General features: G+C 46.4%; 1 protein-coding gene across 1 annotated transcript in view; it reads right to left on the bottom strand.

The window, feature by feature from the left end:
- Nucleotides 1–25,443, bottom strand: part of Amon (prohormone processing protease amontillado) — a 227,402-nt gene that overhangs the window by 135,030 nt on the left and 66,929 nt on the right. Inside the window, exon 2 of the mRNA XM_077674113.1 lies at nucleotides 8,039–8,143. Coding sequence (XP_077530239.1) covers nucleotides 8,039–8,143 — 105 coding nt within the window. The remainder of the gene's footprint in view (nucleotides 1–8,038; nucleotides 8,144–25,443) is intronic.

Below are 25,443 nucleotides of genomic sequence, written 5' to 3'. Positions count from 1 at the left end.
ACTTGCGGCGCACTATCAACCGTCCAACTCTGCTTTGAATCTTAACATTTTGAAATGTCCACAAGCTAAGAAGGGCAGTAGAAACACGTCTACAACACATGAAATAATAAAAATTTAGCAGAAAACCTTGCGTAAAGCTGTGAAATAAATGCTTAAATCGCTGTGCTATACACCCAACACCTTTAAAGCTGTCGTCACTACTACTGACATATATTGCTGGGAAGACACTTTTTTAGCCGCCTTATAAGCAGACTTATGCCAATACATAAAGGCCCGGATTTTCGTATATAAAACGACATGCAGAAGAAGGAGAAATGGCTCTCGCAAATTTACTGACATAAGTATTTCTATGGTACTTACATGATTATGCAAAATATTACATCGAAATCGAATCTGAAAAAAAAAATTCTACAGCAGTTGCAGTAAAAAAGCCAATTTTATAATGTTTGAAGGGGCCATCAGTGCGAAATACACGTGTTTCATTAAAAGTACAGTTTCGTCCCGATAACAGTGGTACTAATTTTATCGCACACTTCAGTGAAATAATCGAGATATTGAAGAAAATAGCAGTAGCTTAGCTCGGCTATGCCAGGTAGCGTGAGCTAAGGTTCAGCTGGTTATTCTCAGGTTTCCTGGTTGTCTAGGATTTGCTGATTATCATGCTTACTGCTGCTAAAACGATTTACAATCCAATCTAATCCAATTCAATCCAATCTATCAAATCCAATTCAATTTAATCCAACCCAATCCAGTCGCGCTGGCAGCGGCTCCGGCGGGCCAGCTGTGCGCCGTGAGATGTCACTGTTTCTCGCGCATGCGCAGCACGGTTCTCCAGGAGCCACGCGAAACTGTTCAAGCTCGGCCAGTGTAGCTCACGCCACCAAAGATATGCAGTGGCGACTCCCCAGCGACGTTTTCTATGACGTCACAGAATCTTGTGTGATTGGCGGCTGCGGACCATGACTGCACGGTATTAGTGGGACATATAGTCCCGTTTTAACAGCAGGGCTCTTTAGGCCGAGCTTTTAACGTCCGTCGCACCAAAAAACCTCGAATCCTCAAGAAAAAAAATGTTAGGGAGGTTCCATGAATCGAACATGGGACCTTTGCACCGTGAAACCGGCAGCCTAACCACCGTGCCACCCGAAAGGCACGAGGGATACGGGGTTAGGAGCGGCGGGGAACAATAACACGTGCAGGCAACTGGAAAGAAAAGAAAACGCTTATCTTAGCCGGAATCGAACCTGCGTCCCACGCGTTATGAAACCGGCGTCTATCCTATTGAGCTATCATTTTTTTCTTTAATGCGTGGACAATTTATACACACTTACGATCACACATAACGACTAAAAGACAATACAAAAGCCAGCAGGCATCGGTGGAGAAGCACGAAGTCCAACTGCGTTTTGCGTCCTTCAAAAGTCAGGCGAGCGGATACACGCGTCCAAAAGATTCAACCAGACCGATTTAGTCACACCCAGATATGACACTTATCACACAATATACAAACTGACAGACAGCGAAGAGTAAGCACATCAGTTCAACAAAGGTCGGTAGTATTTCAAAGCTCACGCTAGCAGACGCGCGCATCCAGAAGATGCAGCCACTCCGGTGGATCACTCTGCGCCGCGTAACCTCCCGCACCAACGCTGCCTGCTCCCGAAAAATGCACTTGGTTGGCCTAGGGGGTTCCGCATGCCGATCAATCATGCGGCCCTTCCACAAGCTGCGTAAGAAGGAACTCTCAGCTACCATCGCATTCCGGGCGCACAGCATTTCCGTCGGGTTCGTAGCACGGGCGTTGGCTTTGGGCTTGGCCGTGGGTTCTAGCGCGTGCTAACGAGGTCCTCTCTGGGAGAGATTTGAGTCTGCGGATCCGGGCCTGCCTGTAATGGAGAATTTTCAGCTGCGCGTTCGAAAATAAATGTAAGGTGCAACAGCCGGATTTTCGACCAAGGGAGAGGGGCCTACAGCTTAGTTGTTCCTCCAGCCTTTCACCAGTAGTGCAAGCTGCTCCAATTTTTTTAAAGGGCAGAGCACTTTAGGGACTCGCATTGTCGTCGTAGATCACTCGCTGGACCTAAGTAGAGCCACACGGCGTTCCGTCGTAGCGGTTGTCGTCGCGGCCTACCCCAGAGGCTTCGAAAGACAAGCGGTTTATATGGTCATAAGCGTTCAAAACTCGTGAACCGCTGGCGCTTCTCATGCATCTCCCCGTTGTTTAGCGCGTAGAAAATTGCAGGTACATTTGAGGCAAAATATACGTGATTAACCGGTATTGCCCGCGTTCATTTAGTTAGGCACGCTTATTGGGTCGGTTTTTACGATAGTAAGCGGAAAAAAGTGGCAGTGCAACGCCGGCACGTGCGGCAGGAAAAGCGAGCACAAAAAGAACAGAACTCCCGCTGGCGCAGTGTCTGGCAGGGGGCGCGCGAGCAATGTGAAGGCGGGAAATTTGAATTGCATTGGGTGGTAGCAGTGAGCGGATAACGGCTCTACAGCCCATTATACAGCGAATCAGTGCTCTGCACTTCCGACAGCTTTCACATTGAGTAGAATGGCTTTAATTTGTATTGTATCACTTGAATGCTAACGGGCAGTTAACACACTGATGTTTCTGTTTTTTGTGCTTGCTGATATTACGTCACTACAACCCGTATTATGTCACTGAAACGTGGAATTTTGCTTTCCAATTTTTCAATTTTTGTTGCGTTTTTCGGTTCGAAAACGTCTTTCTTTGCTCGAAATGAGCTAAGTGATTTTCAAAAAACTCGTTTCTTCAAATTGAACAAACTTGTATTTTGTCTTCATTGCCCCTTTAATAGCGAAAGTTCGTGCCCGTTTGACGTGCACGTGCTTTACAGAAGTTTCCGCAAACATGTGTTATAGGCTTGCACGTACAGTAGCCGACCGTTTTTTTTCGGACTCCGAAAATTCGAACTTGCTGGAAATTCCGGACTTTCCCGAGGAACTGACAGTTGTCCCATTGGAGTAATGTATGTGAACAATGGATATTTTGGACAAAAGAAAGCCAAAAGTTCAATTTTTCGGACAAAATTTTCCGCGACAGAGCCACGGTGCGACTTCAGGACGACGCCATTTTGAATTTTAATCACCCGGCTAGCTTCGGATTGGATGGGGATTGACTTTACTAACGCCAGGGTAACCAACTTTATCTCTCGTGACGTTTCGAGTGTTTGCTGCAGTGAACAGCAACATAATGTTGTTCTAGGAGCTAACGGACGACAAGACCGTGCGCAAAGTGACCATGCTGCCGCAAAGCGACCCTGACTCCGGTGAAGACGCTCCCGACCGCCCGCAACCGTCAACGCAAGACACTGACAACGCTGTGGCGTTGTTGTCGAAATGTTTACGAGGAAAACGGGACATTCGCCGAGATGCAAGTAGACGTTCTCACGCGAAAGAGGAACCATTCGCGGCTTCTTCAGTCGTATTAAACAAATTAAAGTTCGTTTTTGCGACTCGCAGATTATTCGGAGTGCTCTTTTATACGGACTAATTTTCGTTTCCCTCCAGGTCCGAAAAATCAGTCGGCTTTTGTACGTGTTTTCAAGTTATTATTTCAGGCAACTGCTGAGGCAAGCTCCAACAATCCCGTTAAACCATTTCAGAATTGCGATGCATGAAACCGTAGAGCAGGAAAGCGTCTGAGGCGGTGGTATCTGTTCTCCCACTTTTGACATTTTCTGCGTAATCAGCAACAGCCGTCGCCGCGAGCGGTATAATTGCATTCACGACACTGTAATCCACCGATAGGGGCCAACTGGCCATGAAGAGAAAATACAACTTCGTTTAATTTGAAAGAACTAGGATTCAGTTTTTTAACGAAAACAAAGCAAGAAGTAATAAAAAACTTTCACATTTTGCGCCACATTGACGTGTTATGAGCAAGAATGATGTCATACGGGCCAACCATAAAACATAATTTTTAGTGCGTTAACTGCACGTTAGCATTCAAGTGATGCGGTCAAATGGAACTAGAGGCCCCATTACAGACGTCCAGTGATGTTTCGTCGCGACAGGTCAGTTAGGCGGCCGCCAGTCACACAAACAAGGTTCCGTGACGTCATAGAAAAGTTGCGAGAAATTGGCTAGGGGGTCGCGACTGCTACACACGTTTTCTTTATTATCTCCGTTATTTGTTCGAAGATTGCGATGATATTCGTATCATTGTTATCGGGACTAAGCAATCTTTCAAATAAACTCAACTTGTATGTTGTCTTCATGGCTCCTTTAAGTGTCCCTCTGTAGCGTAGAAAAAGTTGAACAGGAAACTACAGAGATAAACACCATTAATTATTTGTTTCTAAAAAAAATTACAGCACCGTTCGTCGAACAACAAAATGTGAAAACGTGACAAAACAGCGATTATTTAGTTCAAAGAAAAAAGCCTTTCTACCCTTCTCGTCTCTTTAATAAGAAGTTCCACAGAGCTCTGTGGAAAGCTCTTGATTTCCTATTAATCATTATTAATCATTTATCCAGCCAGCATTAGATACGGCATTGGCTCTAGTTTAGCGATTCTCCGAACTAAGCCTCGTTTCCGGGGAACAGAAGCACTAATAATGAATGGACAGTGCAGATATTTCAAGCCTTACAAAGCTTCATCTGCCGCGGGGCTTCCTGGGCCTCCATATTACATGGTGGCGCCTAAGAGCAGGAAATGTAGGATCCATTAGGAGCGATGCTAAGAGCAGCGAGCTAAGTAGCGTTCCATTAACGTTTAATTGGGCGATACGTTGCGTGAGATAGCCCTAATTAATTCAATGCGAAGTTTGCATTAATACGGCTCACACATGCGGCGCGGCAGTTCGACATCCCGTGTTTATTCTGAATGCACGATGAACTTCTGTCGTCTCTCGCGCAAAGAAGAAAAAAAAACAGCCGAAAGTTTTTATTGGGGGGGTTGCCATTTAGTGCGTAGTATGCATAGTTTACTCGTTCTCTGAGCGCTGCTGTTTTATCAAACTGTTACCGTATGCATTCGATTAAAGGGCGGTCACGAATATAAGGCGAGTGTGCAGCTTGGAGAGTCAAAAGGAATTGCCGTGTGAACATACTGAGCTTTGAATATAAGGGGGGGGTATGACTTTGAGACTACGGATTTTGGAAAAAAACGTCGCCTTATATTAGAATAAATGCGCTATTTCGTATGTCCATGGAGGGCTGCCGTGGAACTCGCGACAAGAAAATACTAACTGATTAGTTTCTAAGCTCTATTCGTGGTTAATTACGGTTCTATCAGCACGCGAACAATTCGGGCACACGTGGCGGCACTAACGCGTTTTTTTTTCCCCGGAGAGTGAGTGAGCGAATATTTTATTGGAGCAAGGAGGGGGTGTGGCATACGGTGGGGAGAGGGGATGGAAGGCCAGAAAATACCAATTAAGGACCGTATTCAAAGATGGGATTCTTGTTGAGGGGCCTAGATATGTAAACTTTCATGAAATTTTGAATGGCGTGAAAAAAGTTTTCTTACGTTTTTTTTTTCAAAAAGTACGAAAAATTGAAAAACGACGATTCTGTACAGATCTCTAGAAAATTCGACATAATTAAGTCGAACTCCTTAGATGTCTCATCAAACGCGAAAACTGACCGTAGTTGCTGGCGACTACACGAATGAAGCCAAATTACGGTCGCGACAAAAAGGAAATATGTAAATAATATATACATCGAACCCTCTTTGGATTCGAATGGGATTTGAGTCCGGGCTGTGAAGAGCCGCAGCCAAGTGCGGTAACTACGGAACTAACCCTGTACCGTGCCGGGATGGAAAAAGTATTATCCGGATGCGTGCAGCATGACAGGTGTACGTGACGGCACCGCAAGCAGAATGCAGGAGCGACGAAGACTCAGATAATCGCCGTACGACATGGGGCGAATTTCGCCTGCGAATTCGCAGTTGCGGCGCCGCCCGTGCGGCAAAACGATTTATTTTCCCAATTTTCACTGCTGCGACATATTGCCAAATTCTAGGTTGCGTTCACAAGAGAAGTTCGATCTTCCAAACATTTGGAAATTAGCCACAGCAACGAGAATAGATACTTTTTGGGGCATGAGCGGCGCAGCATCTGCGAATTCGCAGGCGAAATTCGCCCCATGTAGAGCGGGCTTTAGGGCCGTATTCTGAGTCCCTCCTCCACTCCCTTCACTCGGCTGAGGGGACGATTCCACAATGCTTATGCATGGTGAAATCAATTTCAAGGATCTCCTCCACTAAAGCCTCGAGTGAGGAAGGACTTAGAATACCAGGGTTAGGCTCCTCATAAAATTTTCTCTTAACACTTAAAAGAATGTAATTGTTACATGCATCACACAAGTCCCAGCAGAGCTTCCGCTCTCAAAATCTGCACACGATTTCACGTTAAGGCATTGATTTCAGAAAGCGTTTCACTCAATGAAGATTGGTCGCATCACGACGAATGTCCCCGCAGGAGCTGTTTTTTTTTTCAATATAATCCTGAAGAAAAAAAAGAGCGTAAAAAATCTGTTTTTCCCTAATGCGTCTGTTTTTTTTTTCAACCGCTCACATCATAGAGGGGCCTGGAAGTCTTTACCGGATTTGAATGGCTTCGAATGAGTCGGCTAGAATGAATGTTTTGGCTGCCGGTCGGGTGTTGAGGCCGTAGCAAATACGGTTAAGAGCGCCATCGATGGCACGGAGTTTGCCTTCCAGCGTCGTGGCTGAGGGAGAGTTGACGGCCAACGGACGGGTTCTGGGGGCTGGTCCATGCTACGCCATTATGCGAGGTTGCCGCGCTGGCGTCGGTATAGACGTCGATCTCCGATTGGGAAGCTTTTCTCCAAGTGATGGGGACGTCGAGACCGTGTTGCCGTTCCCGAACGGGGATCGGTTTGATGAGATTGCTGTTGAGGTTTTCGGAGATTGCCCAGAAGGGCCGATGACCGGGATTGCCTTCTTCTCGTCCAATGATTTAAGAAGGAACTCTTGTCGGGTGAGCCCGTATTTGGTGTTCAGGAACGTTTATGTAAACGCTCATTATAATCATCACAACCGGGTGGGGTCCCTTGTCTCGGACTCCTTGAGATTTGCCCATTGTGAGGGCCCTCTTTACTAGCCGAAGCTGGTCTTCGAGGTCGGTGTTCGAGAGGACTCTCTCCCATCGCTCACGGTATTGGATTTAGTTTAGGGCTGGCTGAGCACGCCCATGTGACGTGAGTTCACCCTTCGCCTCGCAGAAGGGACATATCGCGGAGTACACGTTAGAGGTAATGAGGTGGGCGTTTGTTAGGTGTCGGATCACATTCATCTGTTATAGGTGGATGATTGTTTCCTGCTTTTCGTGAGCTCTTGTGTGTGGGGGTGGATAGTGCCTACGTACCAGCCTGTAGAACTGGGTAATCTAATCTCCTGGTAAGGCACTGTCGGATGTTCAAACCTCGAATCGCATTCCGGTTTACTCCGGCAAGTCAATTCTCGGTCTAGGTGATGGGCGGCTGCGTTGCCAGAGGGTTCCGTGTGAGCAGGTGTCCACACACTTTTGATGCTTCTTTTCAGAGGATTTTGTCGTATGATGTTCATGGCCTGGAGGGAGATTCTTCTTCTCATGTGACCATAGCATCTCTGCTGTAAGACAGTTATGGCTGTTGTCGTATCTGTTCGAGGGTTAGCTAATAGAATAGCCGTTTCCTGCGCTTGCATGGTGGAGCCACGACTTATTCTCGTCTCTTCGCAGCGCCGCTTTTCTAGCCTACTTTGGTAACAACCAATTGAATACGTATCCTAAATTAAAACAACGCTGCCATTCATGTCGCTGCACTTTTGTTTTGCCTTAAATTTACCCAAGGTGACCTGTGTGGTGCGCGATTACAGTGCCCATGGTTTGGAACAATTTTGCCTATATATATTTTATTTTCGTACTCGCCATTATAGAATGCACACAAATGGTGGCTGGGGTTCTTTTTTTCGCAGTCCGAAAATGAGGGTTCGAAATTTCGGAACAAACCCCTGCAAGACGCAGCTACCCAGCCCAGGGCCTGCAGATCGAAATCTCACCTGTGGGTCGGCCCGGAGCTTCCGCATGTGGGGGATACTTCGCTTGGTGCGGGCTCGAGGCACGGCGCGGTGAACGAAGTGGTACTCGTTCTTGGACCCAAGCACCTGCGTCAAGGAAATGGAGAAAAAAAAAGTTGCAGAGTATACCTCCGAGCGCATTCTTATGAGAGGAGAACACGAAAGCGTTAGTATATTTAGTTAGTGTATTTATATTTAGTATATTTAGTCCATGCATGTCTATTTAGAAATACTTTCGATTTATTCATATTTATCCATAACCACGTGACCAAGCATTCTGGGGACAGATACTGGTACTGAAGTAATTTATGCAGGAGTTCTCCAGACTCACGGAACGAGACAATGTCGTTCTCCAATCTCAACTAGTCCAAATATTCTCCACTGATCCGTAATATTGGCCTATGTCAGTAAATACTGCTCAATACCCTTTCAAGACATGCCTTGCACTATTTTACGAGTTATGTCTCCTGGTATTACTCTATGAGCGGGAACTTCTCGCTGTTCCTGCTGACGATATCCTGCTAGTGTATCTGTCCCACATGTCATCCGAGCGTTTTATGTAGGTCTGCTTTATTCCAGGATCTTCCAGAGCTTTCAGTACTTCCGTGTTGTCCACAGGACGAAACATTTTTTTAGACTACAAATACTGGGCTGGTGGTCTTATTATATTACCTATAATTTCCTATATTCTTAATAATGACATTGCACCATCCGCTGAGAAAGTGAGGCACGAACCCATATATATCATGCCGATTACTATACGCCCCGAGTACATACAAAACCTCATACCCTACTCCTCATACCTCATACCCTACCCATACCCTACTCCTCATACCTCATAGCATACTCAGAGCCTACTTCTCATACATCATACCTCATAGCCTACTCATACCCTACTCCTAATATTTCATAGCCTACTCATACCTTACTACTCATACTTCATAGCCTACTCATACCTTACTACTCATACTTCATAGCCTACTCATACCCTACTCCGCATATAATCCCATACCCTACTGCTCTCTTTATTGGTTACAATATGCATGGTTTCTCAAAGATAGGGGGCATGTACTGTTGCCGGTCCCATGTCCGATTACACTGCATAAACGGCACCCGTGCTAATCAGTGTATGCCTTTTGGCAGTAGATGAAACACCTTCACAAAGAACAGCGGTCACGACTTTTGAAAGAAATCTATCAGACAAGGTGGCGTTCTTGTTATCAGTTCGGGCGTTTTGACAGCCTCCAACATAAAGAGACACCGCAGCCGGAAATCTAACACACGGCATCGCACACAGCATATGACGTTTTAGACCTGACACCTGAAGCGGTGTTTTTTTATTCAAAGAGACGTTCCGGAAAAGGATGTCCACACAATAAGGTCTATGTGCACATAAAAAAGGTATTTCGGCAGTACTACCACGTCAAAAGGAACACCTCATATATGCGTAAGCTGCCTCCTAGCAGATCATCTGAGGAAGGTGTGGAAAGGGAATGTTATGAGTTAGTGAACGTAGGTGGGGTAGCTCGCCGAAAAGAAGGACCGGAAGAGGTGTTTACGCTGAAGCAAGAAATGGAACAGAGCTGACTTTAGTGAGTGACGTAGAAACGGGTCAAGGTCTTCCACTGGCACAAAGAGTGAAGGTTGGGATGGAAGTATCTCAACTAAAACTTCATGGTAAAGGATCAATCAAGATTTTGAGAAAGAAGGAAGAGAAGTAAAAAGAAAAATAGAGAAAGTGGACCGTCGTAACTACTGTTATTTCCCATACGTAGTTCACTTATATATGGGCACGTGGGAATGAAATGCGCATCATCACGCTGGTGAAAAGAAAAAATGCATGAAAAATTAGATGCAACATGCTCGCATCAAGACACACCCAAGTGATGCGTGATGTCGCTACCATTACGAGAAACAATAAAATAACTGCGGAACGCAAAAGTCAGGAATGATGCTGAAGAACGTAGGTGGTGTGCTCGGCGAAGGAGAAGGGAGAATGGAAGAGGAGGAGGAATTCAGGAAGAAAACGCGTAACAGGGGAGAAATGCACATGACTCTCAAAACGGAAGTGGGTACACGCGTCGCTTCTCTGTTCTGCAGTGAAAGCGCAAACAACCCACACCTACCCCTGGATAACAGAATTGCCAGGCTCTTCCTGAGTCAATGCTACCTCACTATGTACCACTTATTTAACGCATGCCCAGGCTGCAATGCTCCCTTGGTGCCAATCAATCAAAAACTAGTTTTGACGTCGCCGCCGCCACAGTGCTACCTCAAAGCCAGGGCTTTGCTGCCAAGAGGTTGTTACGTAGACACTGACGGGGGTCTTGTCTTTTGGGCATCGCGGAAGCCCTGGCGTTCCTTTCACGATAACCAGGTTACGCGCGGTTCTTTTGTTGCTTCCGTGCCTGAAACTTGATTTACCCGACGCCGTTTTCTGTTTTTGTTTTTTGCTTCCTCGCGAGCTTCCCCAATTTTCCACTTCACGGAGACAGGGGCGGGATATGACAGCGCGTTGTTGAGTGGCTTGTCATGCCTTGTTGCGTATTGTCCCTGGCTAACAACGCGGCAGGGGCCACGCATCCTGGGCTTCCCAGGCACCGATATTTTGCTTGCAGCTCAGATATTTTTAGAGCGAAAGCTTTCTTAGATGGGCCGATGGCGTCCGGAAAAAAATATAATAAATCTATAGACACACGGTGGCGCGTGCGTTACACCGGGATCGCATTGAATCAAAATGGTTACTTGTAAATCGCGACAAAGGAATGGGTCTCCTCAGCGGCAGCAACTATACTCGAGAAACATCCCACAACACCGGGACGAGTCACCGAGCTCGTGTGGGTCCCGGCTCACTCACTCGTGGAAGGCAACGCCACCGCCGACCACTATGCCCGAGAACTAGCCATCCGGGCCGAGGAAGAGCAACCGCACCCCGTCACGAGTTACGAGGAGATCGTCGGCCTATACAAAGAAAGTAGAACGAGGCTTCCGAAGCCGCACAAGCAACTAAGCAGACGGCAGCAGACGATATTGCGCCGCTTACAGGCAGGTTCGCTCGCACACCCGGCGCTTCTGCACAAAATGTACCCTGCAGAGCACGAAAACACATGTCCGTTCTGCCGGTGAGACGGCACTCTCGCGCACATTATTGGGGAGTGCAAAAAACTAAAGACACCCCTTCCCCCCTCCCCCAATTCTAACCCGCTCGAGCGATGGGAGACCTTACTGTCCAGCTCTGACCTCGCCATTCAGCAACAGCTGGTGGCTGTTGGGTCCTGCGAATAGGGAACCACCCTATATGGGGAACCACCCCATAGGGACACATATGGGTCCCGCGAATAGGGAACCACCCCATCTGGTGCGTGCGCGCACCATTCTTTATTTGAAGCTCAGTAAAAGTTGTTCACTCACTCACTAGATAAGACAGTACGCGCATCGATCATGAAGGAGTGCAGTAGTATACCTCTAGCTCATAAACCCCGTATCGGAGTGCATACCGATCATTTTTAGAGCTACGCGTTTACTTACTGCGCCAAAAATTGTCGCATGGTTTCTTTCTTTGTGTGCGATGGGTCTTTGAAGGTATGAGAATTGATTGGACGCGCTTTCAGCGAAGGTGGCACACACTTTTTTGCTTCCGAGCTGCTCACAACTTTCTTTACGAAGGGATGGTAATTTTTTTTATCCTTAGCAAAGCACCCAATAGTTGCACCCCTTAAACTTGGAGCCGTGTAGCCTTATTTCATAAAATAGTTCGCAAGGTGCGCGTTCTAAGGGGGAACAGAAAGCCTGTTATAGATAAAGCGTAAAGGAAACGTAAGGTATGTCATGTGCGAGTGAACTAGAAAGCTGACACTGACATCCTAACGCAGATACTATTCCCCCTTTGCCGCGCACACACATACTTACCATCACATAGACGCACCCGCTTGCGCGCACAAAAGAAAAGCCAGGAGTGAAGAATGCCAAGGAGGCGGTAGAGGAATTAGTTCACATTTTAAGGACGATAATCTTTCTTGGGCTACCTAAGCGCAAACATTTTGGTCTGTCTGTCTGTCTTTATGTCTGTCTGTCTGTCTGTCTGTCTGTCCGTCCGTCGGTCTGTCTGTCTGTCCGTCGGTCTGTCTGTCTGTCTGTCCGTCTGTCTGTCTGTCTATCTTCTGTCTGTCTGTCTGTCTGACTGTCTGACTGTCTGACTGTCTGCCTGTCTGACTATCTGTCTGCCTGTCCGTCCGTCCATCCGTCCGTCCGCCCGTCTCGCGATTCAGCTACCGGCCAAAAGTTGAAAGGATTCTTGAACGAGAAGCATATGTAGGCGAAACCATTCCAGTCTACGAACTCTGGCACCGTACCTCACACTTGTCAACATGGTTAAAAAAAGAGAAATCATTAGGCACACTTACATTAGAAGTTACCAATTCTGCACCTTAAAACGCCTCTAAATACCCAGATAGTTTTGCATTGATTTCACAGCAGAGGAACAATTAATGTTGTGAGCGCGCGCGTGCCCTGCTCGCGGAATGAGAACGGAAAACTGCGAACTCAGTGACTCAGCGTGCGAATCGAAATCCGAAACTTGCCGGGACATAATTACGGCAAAAGAAACAAGACCAATAAAATAGTACAAATGTATTTCCAAATAAAAATCAAGGGATGCGGAAGCTCTTGTAAAACACTCCAAACTCCTTACGCGTCACGGAACTCACATTGCTTACCTAAATATTCATTAGCCGCAATAAAAGCAAAAATTTGGCTTGCAAGTTGTCGGTGTACTTTTGAACTTGGCAGGTGCACCTTAGCGAGCCAAATTTGCTTTTTAAGAAATGCATGATTGTCGGAAAAGCGAAAATCTTAAGAAAAAAAGAGGAGTTAACAAGCACTGAACGTAGCGTGCCCATTGTGGTTGGTAGGCGGGTTCAGCATCAGGAGATTAAAAAAGAATTCAGTTCCATTTCACTCTATGAAGGTGGACAATCAGTGGAGCTGTTCGTGTGTTATTAGTAGGCCACAAACTCCCTTTCAAACCGCGCGTTGGCGGGGGGGAAGCGTTCGGAGGTGTAGTAAATAGGCTTCACAGCCAGCTTACAAAGGCGAAGCCCACACTGATCTCCTTAAAGTCGTCTTCCCTTCGAAACACCCACGCATTGCTGAAAAGACATATTTCCATGGGCAGTATACACCATCTCACAAGATAATATGAAGCGCCGAAGGCGGACAGGTGGTCGAAGGGAGAGGACACAGCGCGAAAGAACACGTGCGTTCAGACACGACAGGGGCATAGCTCACGGGCTTGGGAGCCAAGAGAACGATGGGAGTTTTTTACAGCGGAGCTGTTGTATGTAGAACTTTTTCGTCCGTCTGCTGAAGGTCGTGCGTCACGCAGCGAGAGAAACTGGTTCCCAGACCCACCGATAGAGGGCGCAGTGGTCTCGCAGGGGCATCCTCCCTCTGACGTTTAGCAGCCCATTCATTTTGAAGAATCGCGGAATTTGCGCGGCGACGGTGCTGCCATTCTCGGGCGAGCGTATGTTGATGTTCGAGGCGAGACAAGAGAACCACAGCTCCAGTGTTGCCGCTGATTTCGCACTGGGTGGAACCGGGCTACCTTTTTTTGTCCTACGGACGCAAAACAACGGGGGTGAACCTATAACAGCTCCACTCTAAAAATAAGACATTTGTTCAGAGGACCAAAAAATTATTCCTCAATCTTTTCCCGGTAGCACAGAACGGCGTGTCTTCCAAAGCTGCGATGCTGAACTAGCATTTGAGATGTTATTTATTCACCTGGCGGGTAAGTTTAACCCGGTGGAAGTAATATTACTCGCTGCGTAGGTTCCTTCAGGTTGCTTTTGCAAAAAGAATAAGCATTCCCATATCCTTCTTTTCCAAAATGCTGTTACGACAGGACACCAATATTTACCACTTGGTCGTGGTGCTAGCGACACTGTTTCGCTTTTCTGGCTGGCAAACAAAAATGCATTGTATCTAATTCTCTGGGTCGCCTCGTATGAAACTATCTCTGTACCGCCGGCTATAGTTCTGTTTGTATTACAGCGAAGAAACATCCTAGTTGCTAAAACATTAATTGTTTAAACAACGTCCACATCCGTACAAGGCTTATAAATCGGAGTTCCGGGTTTATGCGGCAATTGAATTTTTAATGCTTCACTTAATTATTTCTGTGTTGAGCCAACTAGTGAACCCGTGTGTCCGTCGGTAACGCTGAATGCGTCACACTGTCTCCGCATACGAAAACTCTAGTAGCATTAGGCCTCGGTATTCTTATGTACGACGGCTTATAATTTTCCTAGAAATGTCTTCTAAGCATTGCATTTCTGCACAACGGCGAAGCCAACTTTAGAGCTGCTGGTTGTTTTGCTTTTTATGAAAATGCTTGCGGTATTATGGAGGTATTAGTTAATAGGCTCTAGAGCATTCATATTGCCGTGAAAGTCTTTTTTGGTAACACATTTGTGTACTGCAGTAAAACCTACTTTAAATGGCTTGATGTGTAGCGCTTTTTTTTATACCCTTTGATGTATTTAGTGAAGGCCCTGCGGATTTTATACTTTAACACCAGGCAGCGCTTAATCCCCATAAAAGTGTCTTCCGAGCGACGCATTTAAGTACGGCATTGACGTCGACTTTGGAAAGGCTCGGTGTATAGCCGGTGGCGTTCGCGTTCTTCTGTCCATTTCTCCTTTGGGCATTCTGTAATTTCGTCCACTATGCCCCAAACAGCCATCACTATTCGTTTGTTGAAACGTTAGGCTCCCTAGCCAAAGTTGACTGCCAAACGAGGTTAAAGCCGACAGCATGGTAATTACAGCAACATTAAACCAAAAGTAAAACTAAAATGATAAAACTCCACACTCACCGCTGTTTCACTTCAGGCGACTAGGGGGACAACTTTTTTTTTTGTCGTCATCTTACGCCGCCCTCCTCCGACTAATAGAGACGGATCGCGTTCCAAATAAGTCACGCCACACGCCAGCGCCGAATTCCCGGAGAAATTCCAAATTCCGCCTGCGTTTGGCTCGCCAACGTCGTCGTTCCTATTCGTTAGGGGCGTTCTCGACGTGCACGAACGAGTTCGCACTCCGTAAACAGGACTTTCAAGTTAGCCGACGAAGTTCACGGCGTCCTCCTGAGTCCAGACGCCTGCCGCCACTCGCTGCTACGCGCCGCCACAAACTCAATAGTCGGCGCCCCTGCGGTGCCACTACTTCGCTCTCCTTACCTTCTCTGGGGATATTCTAGGAGCTATATTTGGGAGAAGAAGATTTGCGAGTCTGAAGAAGTTCCTCAAAGGCTTAACCCAGAGTCTCATTGGTATTCCCGTCGCGGCGAGTCGATATTTCGAGGCTGAAGCGAAAGAACCTCTGCGCTGTGTCTGAAAGGACTTAAAAAAGGCCTAATCAGGTCACGTGATGCTTTTAGGGGCGAAGCACCTTAAGGCAGAGGCTTGTCCGGTGGCGGGCGTCCGTGATCACGGCACACCACCGTGTAAATCGAAACATCTGTGAACAAAAGGTTCACAAAAGATTAACAAGAACAAAAAAAAGGTCCACAAAATCGTGGAGAGAGAGAGAAAGAGGTAGAGAGAGGGGGAGAGAGAGTCCTCGTGGCGAGCCGTGCTGCGAATGCGCGAGGATCATTGGGTTGGATTGAATGGGATTGGGTTTGGATTTGGATTGGATTGGATTAGATTAAATTAGATTGGATTTGAATTCGGATTGGTTTGGATTGGAATGAAATTGGTTGGATTGAATTGGATTTGTATTGGATCGGATTGGAATAAAATTGGTTAGATTGAATTGGATTGGATTACATTATATGGAATTGTGTCGAATTGCATTGGATTGGAAATCGTTTTAGCAGCAGTAAGCACTATCACGGGTTATTTACGGTAAGAACGATCCTCAGTGCTTCGCCCACTCGTCATGATTCACTTCGTGGAGATGCGTGAATTCTTTTCACTCCCTCGCTCTTTTTCGCCGATGAGAGAGGAGGGAGCGGTTCGTGGCTTGTCAGCATTACCTGGACGTATTTCGCTGAACAGAAAAAAAAAAAGGAAAGGCAGGAACGACCGAGTGGATTTCCGTGCACCACCATGTCATGTCGCCTCTACGGAGCGTTAACGTTGGCATCGCCCGCTGGCGCTTGCGGGAGAAATCGATCCAACGTGCTCCCAGCAAACCGCATCATTCGTGTATTTTTCGACAACGTCGATAACTACCCCCCCCCCCCCCCTCCCGCGCACGCTGTAGGGAGCAACATTCTGTATAGAGTTTTACTATGCGGAGGTGTACCCGGTGTGTGGGTGAGTAGGCGCGTCTTGGTTATCTTGTTTTCTTGTGTTTATGCGTACTGGTGCGTTTGTTCATGCGTTAAATATGCAAAATAAATGTAGTGACTGATTTAGCCGTTATTCTAGCGTTGCTGTTGAGAAAAAAAAAATTAGCAGTGGCTTAGCTCGGCTATGCTGGGATATACGTAGCGTGAGGTTTCCTTCTTGCCGTCTTTGGTTTCCTGGTTGTTTAGAATTAGCTGATTATTATGCACACTGCTGCTAAAACGATTTCCAATCCAATCCAATCCAGTCATGGCGGCGGCGGCTCCGGCGCGCCAGCTGTGCGCCCTGAGATGTCACTGCTCCTCGCGCATTCGCAGCCACGCGAAACTGTTCAACTTCGGCCATTGTGGCTCACGCTACAAAAAGAATTCGAGAGGTGAAAGGAAAAACTTTAGTATAGTGAAGGCGAGTTTTACTGTAGTCCACAAGGCGTGTTTTAGTGTAGAAACACCAAGAGAGTAAATAAGAAGAAATCTCTCCGCTGTGAAGCCTCCAAGGATAACAAAAAAAAAACTGACATTTCTGGTTCATGCCGCACTGCCAGAAAAGACAACCAGAAAGAAGCTACAGGGTGAAGCTCATGACGTTCTGGCTCAAAACGAAACAGAAGACTCGTGCAAAAAATCATCGACAAAAACCGACTGTCCGGGAATCTTGACAACGTCAAAAGAGGCGGGTGCAGCAGCGAAAGGCAGCTTTATTACGGTACCGCCCAGTCTCGTCCCACGCGCGAAACCGCGGGAGCCCCGAAAGAAGATAAAAGGGCGGAACAAAGCACGGTACACAGATCGGCGGCAGAGCTTTCTACTCCGCCCTGACGCACAGTGCAGCAGGCCGGAATCTCAGGAGGCCACAGAAATCCCACAGGCTCCAAGAAAAAGCAACACCAAACGCAGGCGTACCGAACGCCACCCAGGCAATGAGAGGCATCGTCTGCCTAAGCAATGCGACCGTACATCTCGCTTTTCTTTTTTTTGGTAGTGCAGTGAAAGGCGTCACCAACCGTGTAACGAGGCATCCAGTCGAGTGAGGAGAAAATTAGTCACTATATTGCAGACGTATGACCTTGTTGCTTGAGGTCGTGGGCTGGCCGTAGCCTCCCTAAAAAAGAGGTTTTCTCCGACAGCCAAATGTCACGCGTGTCTTTCAGGCTACCGCCGCACTGTGTGAGCGAAGTACCCAGGCCTGAGACCCACACGACCATGGAAGAAGCCCTTTTATTTGGGGAATTTGCTGTTTGTTCATCCCTAGCGCCAGGGGAGCATTGCGGGAGAACCAACAGCTTCCTTTGATCTCACTTTCATCTTGCGACGGAGCGGCAATGCCACAAATAACTCGCGTGTTTGTGTAGAAGCGCATTGCGCTGCGGAATTTGTAGGCTGCGCCGCCCCCCCCCCCCCCCCCCCCCCTTTCCCCGCCTTTCAGTTCCCTTTGCTACATTATCCCCCTCTAAACAGTGTTACGTTAGATTGCATTTGCTTCGAACTCCCGAGTTTACGTCGACTTGGTTCTGAGACTCTCTGGCCCTTTGTGGAGTGGCTGTCTTTGCTGCCTTTGAAAGTTTGCTTTTCCCAATGTAATCACGTCCGACCTGTGGGGAATGAGACGCTAGTCTCAATTTCTTACATCCCTTTTTGCGAAGGAGCCGTGTTTCCCATTTCTCGAATGAAAACCGGCCAGTGATATATGCAGGCGGGTAAATTATGTTTACTCGGAGTGCAATTTCGGGATATGCGTCAGACATTTAAAGAGAGTAGCAAAAACACATTCTCAACGATAAAAAAAAGATGCGGGTTATTACACGCTTCAGGAGTTATGGAAGGTATTTTTTCTGTCGAAGCAGGTTCGCGACTTAAAAAAATATAAGCCATAGGAATTTTTATTAATGCAGCCTTCTGTCGGCACATACCAGCGTTCGCCACGAACGGGAATATTGCCGTGAGATTCTGGCTTTACTTTTTGGTTCAAGCTTTACTTGGCTTTCAACCCAAGTAATGCTTGAGCGATGCTGGCACATTGATACAAAAAATCACATCCCCTCCGTCTAACAACGGCGATGGTTGACACGCGAAGCTTTCGTGCGTGCAAAAATCAAATGGCAAAGGGCCAACGTCAAACACGCTGCAATCAAATACAAACCGTCAACGACCAAAGTGCAAAATGCAAGAGAAACGTTTTGAAGACGATAGTCTTTCTTGGGCTACTTAAACGCAGAAATTTCGGTCTGTCTCTATGTCTGTCTGTCTGGCTATGACTCGATTCAGCCACCCGGCCAAAGTGAAACAGAAGCTGCGCAATAGTCTTATGTGCCCACCGCCAAATCTGAATGTCTGAATCCGCTGTTAATGTTCATACTTGTCAACATTGGTGAGCAAGAACAAGTCATTACGCAAATATAAAGCAGAAAGTCAACACATAAGTGATTTAACAAGACTCTGGTGCGATTTAGTTGGTTCATGATCTAGAAACTTCAACAGCGCGAACTGACAGGACGAAAGACGAGAGTCACAAACGACAGCGCCCGTCTACGTCGTTTGTGTCTCTCGGCTTTCGTCCTCTCAGTTCGCGTTGTTGAAGTTTCTACATAAGTCATATTTGCAGTGTTTTTTTATTATAAATTCGCAGATTTATTGTTTTTGCGATAGCAAATAAAATACTACATCAACTGCAGAAAATCGTCGCCTACTGTTGCCAGCGCTACTATAGCTCCTGGAGGCATTTAAGAAATAAAACGGCAAACGCAATGAAAGGTTCCACTAGATAGGTTCCACGTTCCTCTTGGCACGCTCGTGGGGTAGGGGAACGTGGTTCTATAAAACGTTGTAGTAGGATGCCTCGATTCACGCGCGTCTACGCCGTACGACAGCGCTGGCATCGAGGCACCCGACTTGGGGCAGTGGAACGCGGCAAATTTAAATTGACTTGAGCAAACTTCTAGCGTGTTATCTTGGGAGGAACGAGACGGGAGAGGAACAGCATGAGAGGTGAGCGGGAAAGAGAAGGCAGGCATTTACTTGGCAGGGGCGCCAGTCGACTGTCGTCCTTCGTTGACATTTGCAACGAAAGGAGCAGATACGCGGCCATTTTTTTCTTTACTTCACACACAATCATCATAATCGTCGGAGAAAGTTGGCTTTCCTGCAGTTCGATTTTGGTGGACTACAGTCGACATTAGTAAGACATAGAAAGCTTCGCTTTACATTTGCGGCTGTTAAGCATGCTTATTCCGTGAGCGAGAAAAAAGAAAAAAGAAATATAAAGTTGTGTATAAAAAAAGAATGAAACTAGTAAAAATGAGAGTATAGGTCAATGTTATATCTCTTTCATACGGCAAATATAATGTAATTCATCAGGACGGGGCTCCTAAAATTGCCGTGTGACAAAAAGAACAAAAATCGAGCAAGTGATTTAAAAAAAAAAAAAACCAGAAAACTTCGGGATTGGTTGGGAATCGAACCCAGGACCTCCATAAAGTGAGTCGAACACAGATCCTCGACGTTACTTCAGATCGTTAACATGGCTGACTGAACGTGGAGTCAGTATTTAAAGAAGTATCGATCTGCAATAGGTTTGACGCTGCTCGCACGTCATTAGTGTCAATGTTAATGCAACCATGCACACGTTTAAGCTGACATCGGACTGGCAACATACCCACCCAGTGGATTGGCTGGGATTTGTCACTGCAGCGGAGGCTTGTTCTGTGGATAGCGCCTGCATTGCATTGAATTTACTGCAACTTATAGTAGCACTTGAGTGTCCTCGGACAATGGTGCGTGCGTTGCTAGGCAACGCCTGCGCGTGCGCATTGGCTGCGACGCGTTCCATAGCGCGTGCATCAAATTCTCTTAGATAGAAGTGTATTCTCTTAGATAGATTAGAAAAGAAATTCTCTTAGATAGACAGTGTGTATTGTACCAGTATGTATTCTAAACCAAAAAATTGTCAGCGGCCGCAACGTCGACAGTCCTGAAATGTGGCCGTGCGTGCAAGTACAGCGCAAATGAAGTTAGAGAGCGGAAGAATGGTGCAAAACAAGCGAAAAGAGGCTAAGGAATCCACTGCAGCGTACTGCTTGAAAATAAATGCAGTCGAACACCGCGCATCACTCTCCAAATGATTACCTACTGTGCTATACAGGCAGCATGTTAACAAAATAAAAGCTCTAAAAGCTAACCCACCCTAATTCAATCATAAAACCCGAAAGCATTACACGCATCGCGAGAATCTAGGTATCACTCAGCGGAATTCAATCTGACGTTAATGCTTTTGCACCCCCACCTCCCAAGAAATGCGCAGATGTCCTTGATTTCTGTCTGTTTATCTATCGCCTCGTTTGCTAGCATTTGTTCAGAAGTAGCCGCACGGCCTTGAAATGCTTCCCTTGTATCCAGAGGGGGAAAAAAAACGAGTAAGAAAATGAATCGCCAGGAACCACGTGCAGTGTCGGTTGCTGCGGCAACACAATCTCCGCGAAGTACCCGGATGAGGCGAGACCGTAAGATTGAGAATAGCGTCCCTCGCGCCGCTGCCTTTTCGCCGGCAGAAAAGAGAAAATAATATCAATAAAAAAAAACTTCCGCGGTTCACCCGTACGCTCTACCACCAGCGAGCGGCTCGAACTGGCTTGTGACGCACGCCGGCTCCTACGCAGCCAGCGCCGCCAGCAGCGTCGACGACGAGGAAATAAGGAAGAGTGCCGAAAGAGTTAGGCTTAACGCTTCCCCCTAGAGGAAGCAAGACGGGCAAATAGCGTCGGCCTGAAGTACGCCGCAGTACTGCGCTTGGCGTGGTGAAGCCAAAATGTGATTTGACCCTGGCCATCTCCTGGGCGGGGCAAATAAAAAAGCCAGAACCAATTGGTCTGGCTGTCAGTTCCACTTGCTGAGGTCTGCTTCCCGAGTCTGGACGGCTCGACTTTTCAGCGTCTTACGACCAAGAGCCCTCCGAAGAAGGCGTCTGAGAGCGAGTAAATCTCGCTTTGCGGAATGCTTTTTTGCATTTTTAACTGACTTGTGATTGCATACTTTAGATGCCTATGTGGGGAAACTGAGCTGCGAAAAGTTCGAGCATGGTAGCCAGTGCCTTCTAGCTGAATTCGGCTCAATTTATTTTGGCGCAATTGGGGACTGCGGGATAAATGTACCGTAATTTAGCGCGTATAACTCGCACCAAAAAATGCGAAAATATCAATGACAAAGTAGTGGTGCGGATAATACGCGGGGTTTATCATTTAGTGCAGCTTCACGGCAATGCACGTTGGGCCGTGGAGCTCCTGCGCAGTAACCCTGACTAAGGTTTCCATTGCAGCGATTGCGCAAAACATACAAGGACAAGGAAGAAAAAACAAAGACGAGCGCACTGTAACAACTGAGTTTTATTTGGGAATAGTGACTTTCACCTTGCAGTCAGTGTATTCTACTTCTAAATATACGCTTTTTCGGTCTACATAGTACGGGATGTGTTGCTTGAGCAGTAGCTTTGGTGCAGCATTTCCTGTATCAAATGCGCGGGAAATACCCGAGGATTTTCTTTTCTTTTCCGGCGGGCTGTAGGGGCGGGTTATACGCCTGGAAATACGGTACGCAGCTCAATGAAGGACTACGTGCCCGTCTGTGCTTCCCGAAATGCTCAGTGGCTACACGGGCAGAAAATTGCCTGTACGAAGGTGCTCTTCTGGGCCCAGAATAAAGCTGTCCGTTTCTAGAATAAGAATAAAGGGCGCCTATTTTTATCAATTTTTATCATCGCCACGGACACATCTTCGATTCAATCCTGAAATTTTAATCTTGTGCGAGAGGAGGGGTGATGTATGGTCCTCCACATCGCCGCAAGTCCTGTTATCCATTTACAGGACACATTTAAAGGCACACAAGAGTGAAATGGGCATACAGGGTCAAGCATACAATGACCCTTATACCTGTGCTACAACGGCAGTTTCAAAGGCCTTCCGAAGGCCTTACAGCCAATTGCCTATCGAGTGCCCTATTATAAATGCATAGGGCGAACTTGTGGGCGAGCGTTCAATTGTCAATTGAAAGTCGCCGTGTAGCACAGGCATTATTTGCGCTTCCCCTGGTCTCTCTGGTTCACTTGTATGTGTTTGCCCTGCGGAAACTTAAGAGCTTTACAGTTTTCATTTAAGTTTACAGGGGACAACCTCGCACAAGTGAAGCGTGGTCTCTGTCCAGCTTTCGCGATTTGTGCTCTGCCGTGAACTTTCTACTCGTTTCATTTTATGTTTGTTCCACCCAAATAAAAAAAACGGATTAAACTAATTCTTAGACATAATTAAATTAAAATAAAGGCCTCGTATAACTCATCCTTCTGTCGCCACACCAGAAGTTCTACCCTTTCCGTAGAGCTAAAAATCTTCTGCTACAAAAAATTGGGCCCATCTTCCCCGCGAGGGGGACTCGAGTAAATGCGTCGCATAGGGGGGTGGGTGTATTGCGTTAACGTTTAGTGTTTGGGGAGTTGGGGGTAGTGAATACGTTGTATCAGCACCTTCTTGACGTAGTTTGAATGAGTCAAGGATATAAGGCGCGTTTGTAGGCTCCCATTCTGTGTTGGCTTTGTGGCGCAGTGGGTAGATCACCATGTACATTGCTTTCCGCCCGCAGGGTCGAGGGATCGAAACCAGGCGCCGGATAGTATTTTTTTTTATATAGTGTAGGGGAGGGCTGCGGACTACGACTACGGAAGTCAACGCGGGTGACATCGTGAGTAACTGAAATGGTCTGCATTTAACAGGACCATGAATTCATCCTACCCCCCCTCTTTCTAACCCCATACAGGACACGACGCGGTTTATTACCGACAAAACTATCAAGAAGCAAAGCCAGGATTCGAAACGAAATTGTTTTTCTTTCCAATGAAGTCAAACTTCGCGCTTGAATAGGCCATTCCTCAGTACGCGCTATTTTTAGACAGTTTTTTAATCTTGGTATCGAGGGGGGGTAATCCAGAACTCATTAACTTCCGCATCCGAGGTATGTTCAGCGTTGTCCTGTAATAAAATTTGTGGCTCGGGAAATTGAACGGATAGGAACAGAAACTTTCCAGCGCTCTCCGACTTTTGAATCTTCGCGGGATAAAAATAACGGTTATTATGATCAGCACTGCGATGAGAAAAGGAAAGCAGGGTAAGGCTCGAGTGCCGGTGTTGTGGCAGGTTGCGTTTTTTTAACTTAGTCCTTTCAGCCCTGGAATTCTTGTTTCAAGCAAAAATAATTTTCTGCGTGTTTCGTGATGGTGTGGACCTCGGAAGCATAGAACCAAATATTGGGCTTCAGTGCACGTATGTATCAATGCAGATAATTAACAAATAATTTATTAGTGAATTAAAATTTTCTTTGGATTATAAAAAAAATATCCGTTTTCTTGTTTTTCTAAAAGCTACAACACACAGAGCCTACAGAGAAAAAAACATAAAGCTGGTAGTTGGAGTTTTTACAGATTTATGGACATTTTGACAAAGCAGAATCTCAGTTTCTTTACCCACCCTGTCATCAAACCCTGTGTCCACTGAATCTTCCTTTCAATAGTGTCAAGCTCCGCGAAAAACGCAATGACGGCGATGTCTATCGCAAAATTCATCTCTGAAGAACTCTTTCCCAGGAAACTGACAGTTTTGGTTTTGGTCTCAATGAGGTAGAGGATATTTTGTATGGTGTCGTTTAAATGACGTCATCAGGCCCGAGAGGGTTAGGGTTTCAGTCTACCTTTTGAAACGGCCTTTGAGAACCAATTTAAAGCGTCGCCGCATTGGTAGTGTCTCCGCTTCATCACTTTTATCTTCGTACTTGCCTGCGACGCGAGAGCACTGCGCGCATACCAGATTGCAGAACGGGGCTGTCGTAACGCCGGTATGAATGTTTAGGGTGTTATGAAAGGCACACGTTGCTGAGGCGTGAACGGAAGTCCTCGAAAAAATTGAACGGGAACCCACCTCACGAAAAGAGAATACCGAGGTTGAAAAAAGATTCACGCGCAATTGTTTCCTGCTTGTAATTATAATTACGAAGGTCGGACGGAAAAGTGAAAGTAATAACAAAATATTTTTATTCACTCTATAGCTAACAGAACACCAAGCAACTTCAAAGCAAAATAAGTGCCAAAATTTATGCAGTGAGCCTGTGTTTTGTTTGTCCGTTTATTGCAACCTGCTGCAAAAGTAGGCGTGAAGTAAATGTACAGGTGACGTCTTAAGTAATTGGAGCAAGGATTTTTGAATATAGCGAAGTACTTGTCTTACTGTATTGACGACAGCCATTACAGGTTTAAAGGAAACTTCTTCTATAAGGGAGGACTCCTTGTCAGTTGAAAAAAAAAAGTTCGCAGTTGTTCTGTTTTGCTCCTTCTTACCCCGCCCCTATTTCATTAGTGCTACAGTTTGAGGACTGCCTCAGTTTTTTTAAAATTCTGTGATGGTTTTTATTCGATTGGATTATCCATTCCTCCAGCCGAAAAAAATTGATCAGTCGAGCGACACCTGCAAGCACAATAAAGCAACATTTACCAGGCGAGCTCGGACACATAATTCCAAAGTCCCTCGGCCAACAACCGCTGTCTGAAACAAGCCACGCAGATAAAAAACAAACAAATAAACAAACACAGACACAGAGAAACAAACCACTAAACAAACGATAAGGTTCGGGAGCTTTGTCTCTATTTCCAGCCTACGGAGACCGCACAGAGCCCTGATTTACTTTACGTTTTTACGACCAAAGAAAGACTGTTTGTTCTCCGCATTTCCAAGAAAGTGAAGAGGACTACGAAATAAAACTCTTTTGTTTTTAGGTCATTGTACGATGGTTGTTCGAAGGTACGTTCATACCCAAAAATAAAGAAGCATTGATGAAACCAAAGTGGTTTATCCGATACCAAAAGAGATTTTCAGTTCCAGTGCAGCGCCGTGACACCGTAATCTACACAAAACATACGAAGGGCGGCAAAAGAACAGTCAGATGGGGTTATGGGAGGCTCCGGCGCAAATGCAGTGTGCCTTGTCTCTGGAAAGCAGTTCTTCGGC

This window comes from Haemaphysalis longicornis, unplaced genomic scaffold, assembly GCF_048455015.1.
Source record: "Haemaphysalis longicornis isolate Haplotype H1 unplaced genomic scaffold, Haemaphysalis longicornis Haplotype H1 scaffold_6, whole genome shotgun sequence".
NCBI lineage: Eukaryota > Metazoa > Arthropoda > Arachnida > Ixodida > Ixodidae > Haemaphysalis > Haemaphysalis longicornis.
This window is presented reverse-complemented; position numbering and strand designations above follow the sequence as displayed.